The following is a 16,287-nucleotide window of genomic DNA, read 5'->3' on the forward strand; positions in this document are numbered from 1 at the left end:
TCTTTTTGTCTCGATTTTTCCCCTCTTTAGATGAGAGGATTCTCGAAAGTGATACACAAAGGTGATAAGCTAGCCAAGTTATTTTACTGTCTCTTTCTCTCTCTCTCTCTTTCTCTAAAGTAATATATTTCTTAAATATCAATTGAATTTATAATTTCTTGATACTTTTTTTCGAAAAGTCGATATGTTCGTTTTATTATATATGTTTTAGATCGGATCTCAACTTCGATTTAATTTTGGATCTCGTTTATAGCTAGCATGTACTTGTATCTACGAGTTTGCGATCGTTAAAGTCCAATGGGTTCTTTTTATCATCGGCAACTTTCGTTTCTCCTTTTTTTTACTTCCATTTCATCGTCGTTCGAACGTCGTTAATCGGCAGAAATATTGACTCTGAAAGACGTCACGCCTTTCGAATCGTCACGGATATCGCCATGGCCGAGAACGTGGATGGAAAACCGATGGAAACGAATAGCGGGATCATCGATAGGTAAGTTAGAATGAACAAAAGAGTTGGTGTAACGTAGGATGGTTGTTAAAACGATATACGTATGCATGTACAAACTTTCATCGTCGATCCTATAACTGCAGTTTTATAATTTGCATATGTACTCATGTATATTCTAGAATATTTTAAAATATAGAATTATTGCATATAAAATATATGCATATAAAATATACATATTATATGTGCATACAAACATACACACACACACACACACACACACATATATATATATATATATGAAATGTAGAATATTTCAAAGAATATTCCAAAATAAGATAATATGAAATATAAAATTTTAATAGATATAAAATAAAATTATGGTATAAACAAAATAGTTAAAAAAATATGTAATATAAAATAATTTAAAAATATTTTAATATATATGTACGTATACATATACATATGTATATATAAGACGTTCCTCTCGACGACACACTGATGCGTAAGAAACGTGCGTGCACTTGAAAGATTGAGAGAGAGAGAAAGAGAGAGAAAGAGAAAGAGAGAGAGAGATGTGTGTCAGCGGGTCACTGACATCCATCAACGCCAACGAACTTCGACGTTTGCCTACTTCTTATACGGCTAATTTCTTTTCATTAGGAAAAGCATGCTACTCGACCGACCTATCGAAGCATCTTATCCTTCCACGAAAAACTTCTCTCTTTCTGGATGAGTTTTTTTTTTTTTTTTCTATCTATCAAATTTCAAATAGCAATCGTATAAAACACATTGACGATGCGAAAATGCGAATAGCTTTAGCATGAAATCATTTTACATAATGTTACTTTTAAAATTGCATACTTATAAATTTACATTTACATTTTTTAAATTATATTTTGATTTTATCATCGAATAATTAATGGTTATTTCATATCTGAAGTTCTTAATGTTTTTTTTTAAATATCAATTATACTCAATGACGGATTTAACATTGAAAATATCGTAAACTTTATATATTTTTAAAATCCCTATTTAAGATAAATCAATTATGTACAATTATATATTTTCTTGATTCGATTGTTCATGCATAATGATAAAGTGAGAAATACAAATTTGATTATAGTTACAAATAGAAAAGGAAAAATTATATATCGATCGTCGGATATTAAATTAAATTTATTATATAACATAAATATATATATTATCGTGCTGGGGCCCTTGTCTTACGGGAGCCCCGAGGCGACCGCCTCCACTGCCAGTGGGTAAATCCTGACTGACTGATCATACGTGCAATTAGTATAGAGAGTTTAAAGTATATGTCGTTTAGTTTATTAAAGTTAAAGTTTCTATAGTATTAAATATTATAGAAAAAAAAAAATATATATATATATAATACGTATATAAGTGTATATTTAATTAAACTTATACAATAAGTTTAATATTATATTATAATATTCTTTTAGTTAGAAATAATAATTGTGTTATAGGTTGTTAAATTAAAAAATTAATTACAATCAATTATCTCTTTAGTTTTAATCTCAATTAATTTATTTTCCCGATTGTTAACTCGACTAATCGTACTCGTTATTAATTATTCATTTTTTTTTCTTCTTTCTTCTTTTTTTATTTCGTGTTTATTTCCTATCTGTCTTCTTTATGAACGATGAAAAATAAAATAAAATAAAAGAAAAAAAGAAAAAAAGAAAAAAGGAAAAGAGAAATACGTTCATAAAGACGGCATATGGCGGGCGAACCGCCTTAAGCCGTTTCGAAGGCACGCGTTTCAATTCAACGTGCAATTTTCGACAATAATGGCACGTTCTCTCGTTCTCGCGCTGCCCTCGTAGCATAATCGCGAACATCTGCAAAGTCGCTTCGACTTAAGAGGAATCTCAAGAGAGTCGTCTTTGGTATACGAGACGAGAAAAGAGAGAAAAAGGAAAGAAAGAAAAAAAATGGAAGCAGAAGAAGAAGAAGAAGAAGAAGAAGAAAAAGAAGTAGAAAAAGAAAAGAAGAAAAAAGGAATGAAATGGTAGGTTCGTTAACATAAAATTCACACGGGAAATTTACAAATAAATTTTGTAGTTCCAAAGAAACCGGAAATTAAAATTTTTTTAAAATACGCACTGTAGAAATTTCGAGATAACTTTTCTACGAAATATCCGCATTTCTTTCTCTCTCTCTCTCTCTCTCTCTTTCTTAATTCTACGACAGGTTCGTTAAAAAGAAAAAGAAAAAAAAAATATTACGGCTAAAAAGAAGGCGGGGTCGAGCACCGCATTAATGTTTTTCAATTTTCATGTATATTCAAGACTCGCCTGGCCGCCGATCGTTCCAGTTTCGCGATACTAATTGCGCTCGTTTTGCCCGTACACGGGCTCTCTCAGCTACCGCTATCGCTACCACTGTTGGCTGGGGTACTATTGCTGCTGTTCCTGCTGCTTCTGTACATACTTTCGAGCTAGAGGGAGAACGCACTCGGAACTCGTTGAATTCTCTTCGAGTATGTACTTCGGAAAATTCCGACGAAATGCTATGTGTACGAAGGAAAAGGAGGAAAGGAAAAAGTTAAAGGCATGGGAATGGGGGTGGGGGGAAAGAGAAAATTTATAAAAATGTCTAAGAAATTGTAAGGATTTGATAGATTTACAAAATTACAAAATCAAGATGTTTAATATTGGTCTATGATCAATTTAACATCGATCTCTCTTGTTTCCCAACATAAATTCACGAGAAAGAAAGAGAGAGAGAGAGAGAGGGAAAGAGAGAGAGAGAGAGAGAGGGAAAGAGAGAGAGATCACTCGCTCGTTTTTCTCGGTGAAAGCCGTCGAAACTCGACTCGAATCCCGGAGGCACGTTCTTCGCGATCCTCGATATTCGGATCGACAATTCGGCTAACGAGCAATTATCCTCTTCGTCCGATATATGCACGGTATTAAAGTCGCATCGCTTCGATGCACGTTACGCATCCGCTGAGAGAAGAGATCCCATCGTAGGAATTAATTGTTCAGAAACTACAGTTATCCACCAGGTATGTGTGTCGCCTCGTGACCGTAGATATTCTTCCTCCTTCTTCTTCCTTTTTTTTTTTTTTTTTTTTTAATTCATTAATTCGCACAGGCCGCAATTTGTATTTTTAATATTTTTAAATGCATCTTGTTTCATCTTCTTCTTCTTCCTTTTTTTTTTTTTTCTTTTCTTTTCTTTCGCATCGAGGAATACAAAATAAGACCATTCGTTAGAAATTTTAATCATTCACGATTGGTCCAATAAGTTTATTAAGAATTAAATTGAATATATACTCGTATCGAGATCGTTTTTCTCTTTCCCTACTTCTTTCATACTTTTTTCTCTCTCTCTCTCTCTCTCTCTCTTCATCTGCATTAAATTTCTCTCATAATGCAATATTACTATACGGATTTTTGCAATAACATAATAGAAGACGAAAATTACAGAAGAAACAAAAGGTGCGATCTTGCGTGTCGTAAAGTTCCGAGAAATCGTTGGATTCTTTTCCGCGCTGCTCGGCACGATTCCACTTCCCTTTATACGGCGAATAATTGTCAGTTGTATATATTCCTAATCCTAATGTGGCTGAGCGCGCGGTTTTCACCGAGTTCATCGTATAAGGAAAGGAAAGTTTCGAGGCGTCAATTGGCCGATTCGAGTTCGTAACAAGTTCGTCGTTGTCTTTATAGAAAAGCATGAAGGATAATACGTAAGATCGATGCGTGTTATATAACGCTTATATATGTATAATGTATGATTAGATATATAAACGTAAAGTTACGTCTATTGACGACGACGACGACGACGACGATGACTACAACTACGACGACGATTCACAATACATCGTCGTATATACACATAATTTAAAAGAGATATAATCTCTTCAAAGAATTCGATTCACAAGTCTTCGTCGATCCTCTCAAGATCATCGACCTCTTTCCGTCTTCGAGTTAACCTTGATCTCCCTCCCTCCCTCCCTCCCTCCCTCCCTCCCGCCTCCCGCCTTCCTTTACTTTCCGTCGAATCGGAAATCAACTCGTTTCTCTCGAATCATCGGAATCTCTGGTCCTCTGGTGAAATTATAGCGAAAGCAAAAAAAAGAAAAGAAAAAAAGAAGAAGAAGAAGACAATGAAAGAAAAGAAAAGAAAAGAAAAGAAAAGAAAAAAAAACGAAGAAAGAAAGAAAAAAGATCGACTCTAAAAGAGAACGTATCAAGAAAGTTTCACTTTCCTTTTCCTTCGTCCTCGCTAACGTCTCTCATCTGTTGGATTTGATCTTTCACCGGAAGATAGAAACAGCGAAAGTTCGTTGGACCATATCAATGATCCCGTCTATTCGTTATTAATAAGATGAAGCGAAGTAAAACGTAAGATATGATCGATTTCCTATTTAATTACAATAGAGTCCTATAATATATTCATATATATCTATAATTAATACTACTATATAATATAAATACATATTTATAAAGTTATAATAAAAATATTTTACTATGAAATAACAATGGTCTGGTTTACGGTAACAAAAAAAAAAAAAAAAGAAAGAAATAAAAAAAGTGAATATACATTTATATAAAACTCCGATGCATTATAGCGAGAAACACGAGCGAATCGTTGATCACGAAGTAGTAGTGAATCGACCTTTAAGCTCGATTTTCTTTCTCTCTTTCTCTCTCTCTCTCTTTCTCTCTCTTTTTCTACATAAGTATTATTATTGTAAAAGCGTTCATGGATGGGCGTTAAAAATAAAATGCGTGAGGCAAGGTTTAATTACCGATTTATTCCCAGCCATGATTCCGATCTATCGATCTATCGATCGAATCTTGTTTCTTTGAAACATATTTCATCGTCATGGTAGACTGAGCTTGGAAAGTTAAACTGGAGATGCTCTCTTAGAAAAAGGATACAAAGAAGAAGTAGAAGAAAAAGTAGAAAAGGAAAAAGAAGTAGAAGAAGAAAAAGAAATAGAAGAAGAAAAAGAAGTAGAAGAAGAAAAAGAAGTAGAAGAAGTTGTGGCGAGAACGGCAAACGATCAACACGGGGGTCCTCTTATCGGTGTGCGATCCTAACGCGTCGTGGATATAATTTCCATTCCATGGCATCTAAAGAGATAACCGACTGGGTTCCACTCGAGATTCCGCTAATGTTGCTTGCGCGAACGCTCAGTGTGAGGTAAGATTTTTAAGTGACCTTTCCCATGACACACGTACGCTCTCATGTATTTGTATTCCAGCTGTTGCTATATAAAACGATCGTCGAAGCATTTTACTCGCTACGTATAAATATATATATATATATACATACACATGTGTATTCTCCTTCTTGATTCCACTTGTTCATGCGTGAGAAAAAGACAGACATTCAAAGAAAAGGAGAGAGAGAGAGAGAGAGAGAAAAAGAGAGAAAGAAACTTAGCGTCATGTGTCATCCTCTCTTTACGCATACATATAAATATGTACATTTGTTCGTACGCATAAATGCGTCTTTCTTTGCTTCACTTCCACTTTTCGAACGTCGTAATACCCGTCATCGCAATCCGTAATTATGCAATATTCTTCTTCTTCGTAACTTCGTCATCTCTCTTCGACATCTCGAATTTTCTCACGCACATCGAATTTCCAACACGGCCAATGGAACACGTTGCAGATAAAATGTATGTATGTGTGTGTTTATTATATATATATGTTATAGATTTTACACACACACACACACACACTCATATATATATGTACATATACATGTATTGCAGGAAGAATTTAAAGTCATCTTTTACGAGAGACTTAAACGCGCCATTAAACGTGAACTAATGAGTTTACCCTTTTTACGCAGGTTAGACTTCGTGATCGACTCGTTCGATATACCGATTTCGAAGCGACCTTTTATAGTATTGTTTCGGAACTAGCTAGAAATGAGAGAAGAGAAACAATAGCCCGTTATACACGGGTGTTACAGTTTCTCTAATCGTTCGAAGGATCTCTGTTAGAAAAACGTGGATTATACTGGCGTGAAATAAAAGAAGTAGAAGAAAAAGAAAATGATGATGATGATGATGATGATGATGATAATGATGATGATGATGATGAAAAAAAAGGATGAAGAAGAAGATGAAGAAAAATTGAAGGAGGAAGCGGAGAGAACTTAGCTCTCAGAATTGTCGAGTGAATGGAGCGACAGGTGTTCGAGTTTCGGACAACAAAAGAGGAACTTGCTATTCGATTGCGCGTACAATCGATTGTTCGTTATTGAATAAATGTCTATGTTTCTTAGAATTTTTTAGACTAACAATAAGCTACGGATCGTAATTATCTATAAAAAATTGAATATATATATATATATATATATATATATATATATACGTATACATATTTGCGAGAAATAAATACTGGAAATAAATACTTTGTTAATTACTATATAATCGTTTTATTTTTCTAGGTATTTTCATAAAAAAGAAAAAAGAGAAAACACGAACGAACCATAAAGGAATGCTCGCCGAAGTATAGAAAGAAAAAAAAAAAAAAAGAAAAAAGAAAGAAAAAAAAAAAATAGAAAGTAAATCATCGTGGATGAGTTGAAAGTAATATCGAATCAGTCGTCTCGTTATCGATTTCCCGGCGTCTTTCGAATGATCGGTATACGCTAGTGCGCGCTCGCTCATGGAAAGAACGTCTCGTCGTAAAGTTTCGACGTTTCCCACGTCGCCGGCTCGTAATTCACCACGGGGAAAGAAGTGGTGGCCGGCGATTATGAAAACGGTGAGTGTAAGTAGGTACGCGTGAAAATCGCTCGTAAAATCGCGACTAGGTAAATCGAGTGTAGTACGTTGTTGTACGTACTTACATAGGTACTTTGCGTAAAACCGTTCTTATAGAAAGCACGCAGTTATAGGGTTTCTCTCTCTCTCTCTCTCTCTCTCTCTCTCTCTCTCTCTCTCTCTCTCTCTCTCTCTCTCTCTCTCTCTCTCTCTCTCTTTCGTTCTGGTTTATCGAGCGGAAGTAAAGAAAATACGGACGATTAAATTCACGATATAATTGTCGAAACTTTCGCTCGGTAAGAGATTTGAAACGAAAGTTTGAAACATTATTTCGATTGAAAAGATCGAATGAAATTGATTTGAAGAACGATCGAAGATATGGAAGATCTTTGAAAGAAGAAAAAGAAGAAGAAAAAGAAAAGAGAGAAAAAAGAATAAGGTGGAGGATGATCTCGAAAGGACTAGGAAGAAGGAAGTTACTGGAATACGTCGAGAGACGTATTTTGAGATAATCGCGTGCGGCTATGGTCGTTCCTCCTAAAGGACGGCGTATCTCCTTTGACTAAGGCCAATTTAAATACCTATCCTTAACAACGTTCTCTTCTTTTCCTTCCTCCTCCTCCTCCTCCTTCTCCTTCTCCTCCTCGTTCTTCTTCTTCTTCTTCTCATCCTCTTCTTCTTTCTCATTTTATCTTTCCTCTTCTTCGTCTTTTTCGAGCTCCCGCACGGGAGCTACCATCTTCGGCTCGAGCAGATAATTACGCGAGTTAATAATGACTTACGAAGTGCGGAGATTCGTTCGTTTGCTTAGTACCAATGATATGCGTGCTCGCCGTATGTGGTTGCGTTAAATCCCATCGCACTAATCTCCCTTGAAGCACCCTGCTTGCTTTGCCCTTTCCTTGCTTACCTCTTCTCTTCTCTTCCTCTTCCTCTTCCTCTTCCACTTCTTCTTCTTCTTCTTCTTCTTCTTCTTCTTTTTCTTCTTCTTTTTCTTCCTCTTCTTCTTATTCTCGCATACCTTCGTTCCTTTTAACGTTCTCCTTACGAGCTATACTCTTAACTTTACTCGCGTTTCTCACGGCTCGACGACGTACAGACATACGAGATAGACGACCAAGAGTCGAACGTATTTAAAACGATTATTCTTCTTAGAATGGAATCTACTTACATTTTCTCTTTCTCTCTCTCTCTCTCTCTCTGTCTGTCTGTCTATGTATTTTGTTTTTCTCCTAACAATTTGGATCTCCCGCCATTGTCATTTTTCATAAATACGACGGACAAAGTAGGCCGAGACTTTTTCTCTTTCGGCTGAGTTGCATAGCTTGGCCCCAAAATCACCGCGTGAGTTATGAAACTTACGGCCTTTGCGGCAGTCCTGACTATGCAGGAGGACCTCTCTCATTATACGTCCTCCTTAATGCATAACGTCGCGGTTAATGCACTGTTATTGCCACGAACGTATACAAGTTTCCCTTTTCCTTCACTTCTCTCTCTTTCTATCTATCTATCTATCTATCTATCTATCTATCTATCTCTCTTTCTCGTCATTTAATAGTACTACCTCCGTCCATAATCCTATTTCTCCCTTTGTTGTCGATTCCCTTCGAAAGACTAGTTAGTCGAATCGATGAATGCTAATTCACGTCAGGGAACGTCGTTCTATCACGGAAACATAATTGGCGTTTCCTTTGCCATTCGATTATACTTGAGAAATATCGGGAGTAAGAATAATCTAAAAGAAACAAAAAGAAAAAAAAAAAAAAGAAAGAGGAAAAAGAAAAGAAAAAAAAAAGAACATTATAATTCCACATAGCGTAAAATAAATGAATCTGTAGTATGTTTGTATATCGTCACTTAAAATCTCTTTTACGATTCTTCTAACTTCTATTAATAATAATCTTATGCTCTTAGAAAATGATAGGATAATGCTTGAAGATCGTAAAAGGCATTAGGCTTCCTCGACTTGACTTTTACTTATATACGTAGTATCAAGTGTTATCATATCAATACGTTTGGATAATCATAAAGGAGATATTATTAAAATTAATAAAATGGCTTTCAGAAAATGACCGATCGTTCGTCGATAAAGATTATATATCCGTTAAATAATCGATAATAATTGTAAAGAATCAATGAATAAACGAATAAAAAGAATGAGAAGTTAAAGAGAGAAAGAGAGGAGATTCGTGTGATCATCGACGTGTACTAGACAAGATCGTTTTTATTTTCCGTACGATATCGAGTGTGTTTTACGCTTATGAACGACTTCCTCTCCATCGATCTTCCGGGTTTGTACGATAAATGCTCGAGACGTGGGTCGTTTCTCGAACGAACGACGTTCCTTGCGTTCCGTGCAATGTGCTCGGAGCATTCCCGGAGACCGCTCGGAAATTATACATCGTTTCTCTTTGATTTCCTTTAACGATCCTAACATTTCTTAATTCTCAGTTTTAAGAATTTTCTCTAAAGGAAAAATATGATATCAAGATTATTCGAAGTTTCATTATTCAAAATTCATTGAATTTTCGTATGAAATATTTTTTAATTGTCCGATCGGATCTATCGATTCTAATGTAAATGTCGATTTTCTTTTTCTTGTTTTTCTTTTCCTTTTCTTTTTTATGGTATAACAGTATAGGATTTTAATCGATTTATCGATCTTATGCGAGCATCGATGTCTCTGATTTTCTCGATAAAGTTTCTTCGATAAGATTTAATCGATTTAAAACCTAGTTATATAGATATATATATATATATATATATATATATATATATATATATATATATATATTTATGTACATTTATACCTGTATAATATATATATATATATATATATATATATATATATATACATCTGATCAAGATAAACGTAGTTGATCGTTTAACGGTCATTTAATAACGATCCTATGTTAGATCGTAGAAAAGTCAAACACCTCGGAAACTCGTCGACAGGAAATATCTCGTAGCTTCGAGGCCGTGACTTTCTGCGAATCGATCGCGAGATTTCTCGATGCGTCGACTTATAATAATCCTTCTCTTCCTTGTAACTCTCTTAACTCTCCGTCGACCCGTTCTATCAGTCTTCTTCTTCTTCTTCTTCTTCTTCTTTTTCTTCTTCTTCTTCTTGTTTTTCTTCTTCCTCTTTCCTCCCTCTTCCGGGTTCTCTATACCCGTAAACGTCATCTACCGATACGGGTATTGTTCCTTCTAAGGTAGAAACAATACCACGAAAATTCTCTTCCTTTCTATTCTGACGAATATTAAAAGTTATGTTAATTTCTATGTTTTCCCATGAAAACTTGCTCACACATTTAAATAGAACATTTCATATTTTCCTCATATTTTTCCCTTACAAATTGTATATTTCTTTTCTATTTATATAAAATATTTATTTCTAAAATACAATCATACCTTTTGAGAATTGATAATTATCAAATAGGTGTTATCTTGCAATCTCAAATAAATATGATAAAATCTATTTCTATTATCTATTTCTATTTTTTTTTTCTTAATCGACAAGGAAAATAAATGAAATTTTTATTATAGATAGGTACTTAAATATCTGTTAGATATATATATATATATATAATTACATATGTCTCAACTATGTTTCATATTATCGATATATACATTGGAAAACTTTAATATTTGTACAAATATCTCATAGTATATATTAATATACAACAATCTTATATTACATAAATAATCTATTTATATATATACATATATACATATATACATATGTACTTACTCATATACAAAATCTCTCTCTCTCTCTCTCTCTTTCTCTCTTTATCCATCTATCTATCCATCTTACATTATTTATATATATATATATATATATATATATATATATATGTAAATAAATTATTTTAGGATTGAGCAAGAGTCTAAGTTGGAGAGTGTTCTGAATTTGTAATAAATTAAGGACATCGATGAATTTCGAGAAAAGGAAACAGATATTCGAACTTTGGAAGAATCTCAGGAGTTTACAGAAACTTCGTGGACCATTTCCGTTTGATCAATCTTCCGGGTGGCGCGTAAGTAAATACAAGAGCATACCTCGCTACGGTATCCGATATCGTTCGACGAGTAAAACGAGTTTCGGTACCGACATAAACGGACCAGACCAGGCTGGGCTCGCTCTCGTGGATGTTCGTGTAATCCTATAGGAAACCTTCCGCGAGTTTCACTTTGCAGTTCTCCGTTACCGGATCGTCGTCGTTCATACTCCCTATTCGTCAAAGATATATACGTGAATGTTCTCGTATTGTATCGAAGAAACAATTGTGATTAAAAACGAAGATAAACGTTTAACTAGCCAATAATAAATACTACTTCGTAAATCTAACTCACGTCGTTAAAATTTAACAGTCAAATATATTTCGATTCAATTGCTTTTATGTTTGAATTTTATTATTGACTTTCGTCGAAGGAACGATCGAAATTAGATAGGATCTAGCACAATGTTACGAAGTTTTCAACGACTTTAAAAATTTCGTTGCAACTATTTTTCTAAATAATTGATTACATATCGAGATTAAAAAAAAAAAAAAAAAAAGAAAAAAAAGAAAAAAAACAGAAAAAACTTCAGTTGCATTACAAAATTCTCAAAGAAGATATAGATTTAACGATGAAACGTAATTTTTTCTAATCTTTCACTTTATTTATACAGGATTACAATATGTTTATATAGAAACGTGTTACTCTCACGATCAACTTAATTTCAGTGAAACAAAATGAAATTCACATCACGAACGATGCTGCAGATACATACTTATTTACTTACGTGCCGGTAGCATCGGAAGTTTCACGAAGTTTTAGCTTCGTGTGAATGCACTTTTAACGCGTCTAATGCGGGTCTAATACCAGCCGTTGACCTTATTCTTTCCGTAATGCTCAAAGTATCACGTTCTTATCTCGGCAAACCAAAGAGAGAGACAGAGAGAGAGAGAGAGAGAGAGAGCGCATGACCGGTTACCGTAGCCATGACTTTTTTTCCATCGTCCTCCAGCATCGGTGCTCCAGTTAGACGCTCATTCTTCGTTTTTCACAAGAAACAATGTTTCACGTGCCTTGACTGTTTTAAATATCGAAAATGTAAAAAAAGATAGAAAGAAAAAAAAAAAAAAAGAAAAAAAAAGAAGAAAAGCAACTATTCTCCTTTTGTATTTCGAATCGAGTTAACGATAACTCCGCGCTACGTTAAAACGTATTATTCTAAGGAGAAATAGAGAGAAATATGATAAAATAGTAGTTATCTAATAAGAACGACAGTTCGATATAAAGCTTCGATAAAATTCATTGTTCCGTCTAGAATAAAAAATATAGTTATTTATGCAACTCAGACTATATATATATATATATATATATATATATATATATATATATATATATATATAGATGTACATATGTATATAAGTGTCAAGATGAAAATCAGATGCAACCTAGACGCCCAATCTAAATCCATACAATTACAGACCCATATATGTATGTAATACATATATATATATATATATATATATATATATATATATAGTACATATGTATTTATATATATATATTTATACATATATATATATAAATATATAGGTGTCGAGGTAACGCACGATCAGTAGAAAGATATGCGCAAGGAAAATGCGAACGGAGCTTCGATAAATTCCAGCGCGCGATCCTCGTCCCCTACATCTTGTTGTACCGACTGAGAAATTTATACGTCGCCAAGAAAGAAAGATGAAGGTCGAAGGACTAGTACTTACGTTCCTATACCATTGCAATCGAACGATTTGTATCAAATGGATTGCACTTAGCCGGACCTCGTGTTCCTTTAACGATTGAGTCGTAAAACAACGGAGAACTTATCTCGATTGTCTGCCTATAGCTACTTGGAAAATTTTAATTCAGCACCGTATAATTCGGTGTAATTTAATTCTTAAAAATTCAATTGGGATCGGAAGCAAATTTCAATCTTCAAAATCGAGATATATAGAATTAGTTATCTTAATCGGACATCGAATTGACTATACTTCTCGAGAGAAAGAGAAAGATAATATAAAAGGGATGAGAAGAAAGAGAAAGGGAGAGAGAGGGAGAGAGATAGGAAGAGAGATAGACTCGTATCGATTACCCGTTTGGTGCCTTTGTATGTCTCCGTACGCGTCTCCTCCGCGTTGCAGTCATTCTTATCGATTGAAACACGGGGATGCACTTTGGACTCGCAAGTGGGGCTCGAAGATAGGAGGGTAACGTAGTGGGAATTAATGCGGAGAATGACTAAGCGCGCCATACTCGTCTCCCTTCGAACGGAGGGGCCAGGAAGGCTGTTGTGGATCGTTGTTGTTTTACGAACGGCCATGAAAAGCTTCCAAAGAGATTAGGATAACGAACGTAATGTCTTCACTTTGCCGTACGATATCGCGGGCCCGCACTATCTTTTGTTAATTCGAGTATATATTTTATTCAAAAAAAAAAAAAAAAAAAAAAAAAGAAAAAAAAAAGAAGAAAAAAAAAGAAAACATACAAGAAAAACGAAAAATAAAAGATCGAACAAACTGAAACACCTCATACGTTCTTCGTATATTTTACGTTAGACTCGTTCTCGATTCAAATATCGCTTCTTGTTAGTCTCTAGCAGCCACGACCTTCATCAGTTGATATTTCCCGTAATTTTATACGGTCGCACGCGGAGCAACGTCGTAACGTCGATTCGTTCTATCAAACGATCGAGATACACAACATATCGCAAAACGTATAGATAGATATTTCTACTTATATATGCATATATATATCGACGAAGAACTTAGTAATAGTAATATATAGAAATATCGATGGTCGCATGGAATGCGGTATCTTATTTTGCGCGATGCGTAGTAATGATTTTAATCTGCACCGGGATGATCGCGTCTCTCGAAAGCGTATTCTCGACTGGAAAGAGATGGTAATAAAGAAAATGTTTGAGAAAAAACGGTCGAGAGAAGGGAAGACGGATAGAGTTAATGCGAGAGAGAGAAAGAGAGAGAAAGACAAAAAAAAAGAGAGAGAGAGAGAGAGAGAGATAAAGAAAGAGAAGGAGCGTACATACACGCCCCTTCGTCACGGAGAACAGGAAAGAGTCGCGGTCAATGGCTGCGGTATCCGCAGGTTCAAGGAAAGCGGGCTGGTCCGATTCGACACTGTGTTGTTCCAAGGGAACAGAACAGGTGACGGTGCTCGTGAAAATGCAGGTTAATAGAATGCCGTAGACTACCTAAATAACCTCTTGGTTTCTCGAACGTCGCTCATAAGATGTTGCTTCTTATTATCTTTCTCCCTCTCTCTTTCTCTTTCTCATTTTCTTTCAGCCTCTTTTACAAACTTTTTCACGAGAGAAGATTACAACGTTTTAACATTTGAATACATTTTACGTGCAAGGCTTTCCCCTCCCAACCTTCTCTTTCCTCCATTAACGAGAATATCTCGAGCGATATTTCCGCTTAATAATTCTCACGATTCAATCGAAACATTAGCATTTATTATCTAAGTTATACGTATACATGCGCATTTGTTCAAATATAAAATAAATAGTGAGAGAAAGAGAGAGAGAGAGAGATGTTATTTGCGTATTAGTAGCATTTCACGAGGCACGTTGTGCAAACGAGGGCGGTGACTCTGAAAACGAGAGGAGAGAATTGAACGAGGCACTTGTCCCGACAAAGCCGAGAGACCTTTATGAACGGATAAACGCGATTTGGGGAAGGTACTAGATGAAAAAAAAAAAAAACAAAAGCTAAGGGAAAGATGAAAAATAAAAAAAGAAACTGGAAACGACTTCATGGCGAAGTTAATGGTGAAGTATCCGTGATATGTTTCATTTAAAAATGAGATCTTTGCAAAGGGTGGACAACGACGACGACGACGATGACGACCAGGAACGTGCTCGAACGAAATTGTGGCGCACGCACTTTTGGAGAAAGGGATACACCGGCCGTATAGAAGCGAGCGCGAGGTTCATTATCGACCGCGTATCGCTCACATGGAAACAAAATACCACGATCCTTCCTTGTCTTTGTCATCGTCGTCATCATCGTCATCATCATCATCGTTATCGTTATCCTTGTTGTACGTCAGTGCTAAAGGAGATGATAAGAGAAACGATAAAATGCCATAATCAAGGTTATAACACTTGACGCAACAATCGGAAGACGGAAGATCTTGAATTATTGTTATTTGTGAGAATATTTTTACAGCCTTGGCTGGTACCGCCAAAACGGCATACCTCTGCATAGCAACAAACAAGTAACGAGTCTTTTTCTCTCTCTCTCTCTCTCATACACACACACACACACACATACACCCTCTCTCACTCTTTCTCTCGCTTTCTCGTTAATTCGATCTCGAAAATTTCTTAAACCTTTGGTTTTAATAGAAAGGATAGAACGAGCAAATGTTTGGGGGCGCGGACAAGGAACAGGAAGCCATAAGGAAAGGGAGAAAGGGAGAGATAGAAAGAGAGAGAAATAGAGAAGTTATCGATCTAACTGAGAGTTCCCATACCGGTGCATGAAGGCGGCAGTAGACATGTTACTATCCATGGGGTAGTTCCATATATATCTTGGCCCTGGAGCACGCCCTTGTTAACACTCCCAGACAGAAGAAGAAGAAGAAGAAGAAGAAGAAGGAGAAGAAGAAGAGCGAGCGTGCGTGCGTGCGTTCGTTCGTTCGTTCGTTCGTTCGTATGCGTATGTGTCAGAAAATATGAGGAAGAGAGATATAGAGAGGATGATACCCTCTCTATTCACTGACGATACTCTCTTCTCCTAGAAATAATTCACTCCGATGTTTTATCGATTTAAAAATTTTTCATCGAACCGATTTCTCCCGACCGATTAACAACAGACCGTCCTACCGACCGATCAATCGATCGATAAACAAACAATAAACTCGTCGAAAGTGTACGAAGTAAATAATAAAAAATATAGGAGGGAAAAACGGTCGCATCGACGAAACGATTCTATTATTCTCCACGCCTGCCAGCACCTGTACGACGACCTGACAGGTTGAAACCGTCGGCTGGACTGAAGTCAGAATGCGCATTCGT

General features: G+C 35.6%; 1 protein-coding gene and 1 long non-coding RNA gene across 7 annotated transcripts in view; one reads left to right on the plus strand and one right to left on the minus strand.

Moving 5' to 3' along the window:
- LOC118441953 (uncharacterized) overlaps positions 1–3,560 on the plus strand; it is a 12,467-nt gene extending 8,907 nt beyond the window's left edge. Inside the window, exons 2-4 of one of the 3 annotated variants that reach the window (XR_014982168.1) lie at positions 1–61; positions 212–490; positions 2,761–3,560. The exon at positions 1–61 is cut by the window's left edge and continues 85 nt beyond it. This is a non-coding gene — a long non-coding RNA (uncharacterized LOC118441953). Of the gene's footprint in view, positions 62–211; positions 697–1,108; positions 1,235–2,760 lie in introns of those variants that run through there. The other 2 variants (XR_014982169.1, XR_014982167.1) reach the window with 2 other exon arrangements.
- LOC118441941 (uncharacterized) overlaps positions 1–16,287 on the minus strand; it is a 35,235-nt gene extending 18,948 nt beyond the window's left edge. For 2 of the 4 annotated variants that reach the window (XM_035867021.2, XM_035867018.2), the window contains exon 1: positions 13,339–13,406. In XM_035867021.2, the coding sequence (XP_035722914.1) occupies positions 13,339–13,391 (53 nt within the window). In that variant the 5' untranslated portion in view covers positions 13,392–13,406. Of the gene's footprint in view, positions 1–13,338; positions 13,407–15,743 lie in introns of those variants that run through there. The other 2 variants (XM_035867019.2, XM_035867020.2) reach the window with 1 other exon arrangement.

This window comes from Vespa mandarinia, chromosome 5, assembly GCF_050613455.1.
Source record: "Vespa mandarinia isolate Hongniang chromosome 5, ASM5061345v1, whole genome shotgun sequence".
Lineage (NCBI taxonomy): Eukaryota > Metazoa > Arthropoda > Insecta > Hymenoptera > Vespidae > Vespa > Vespa mandarinia.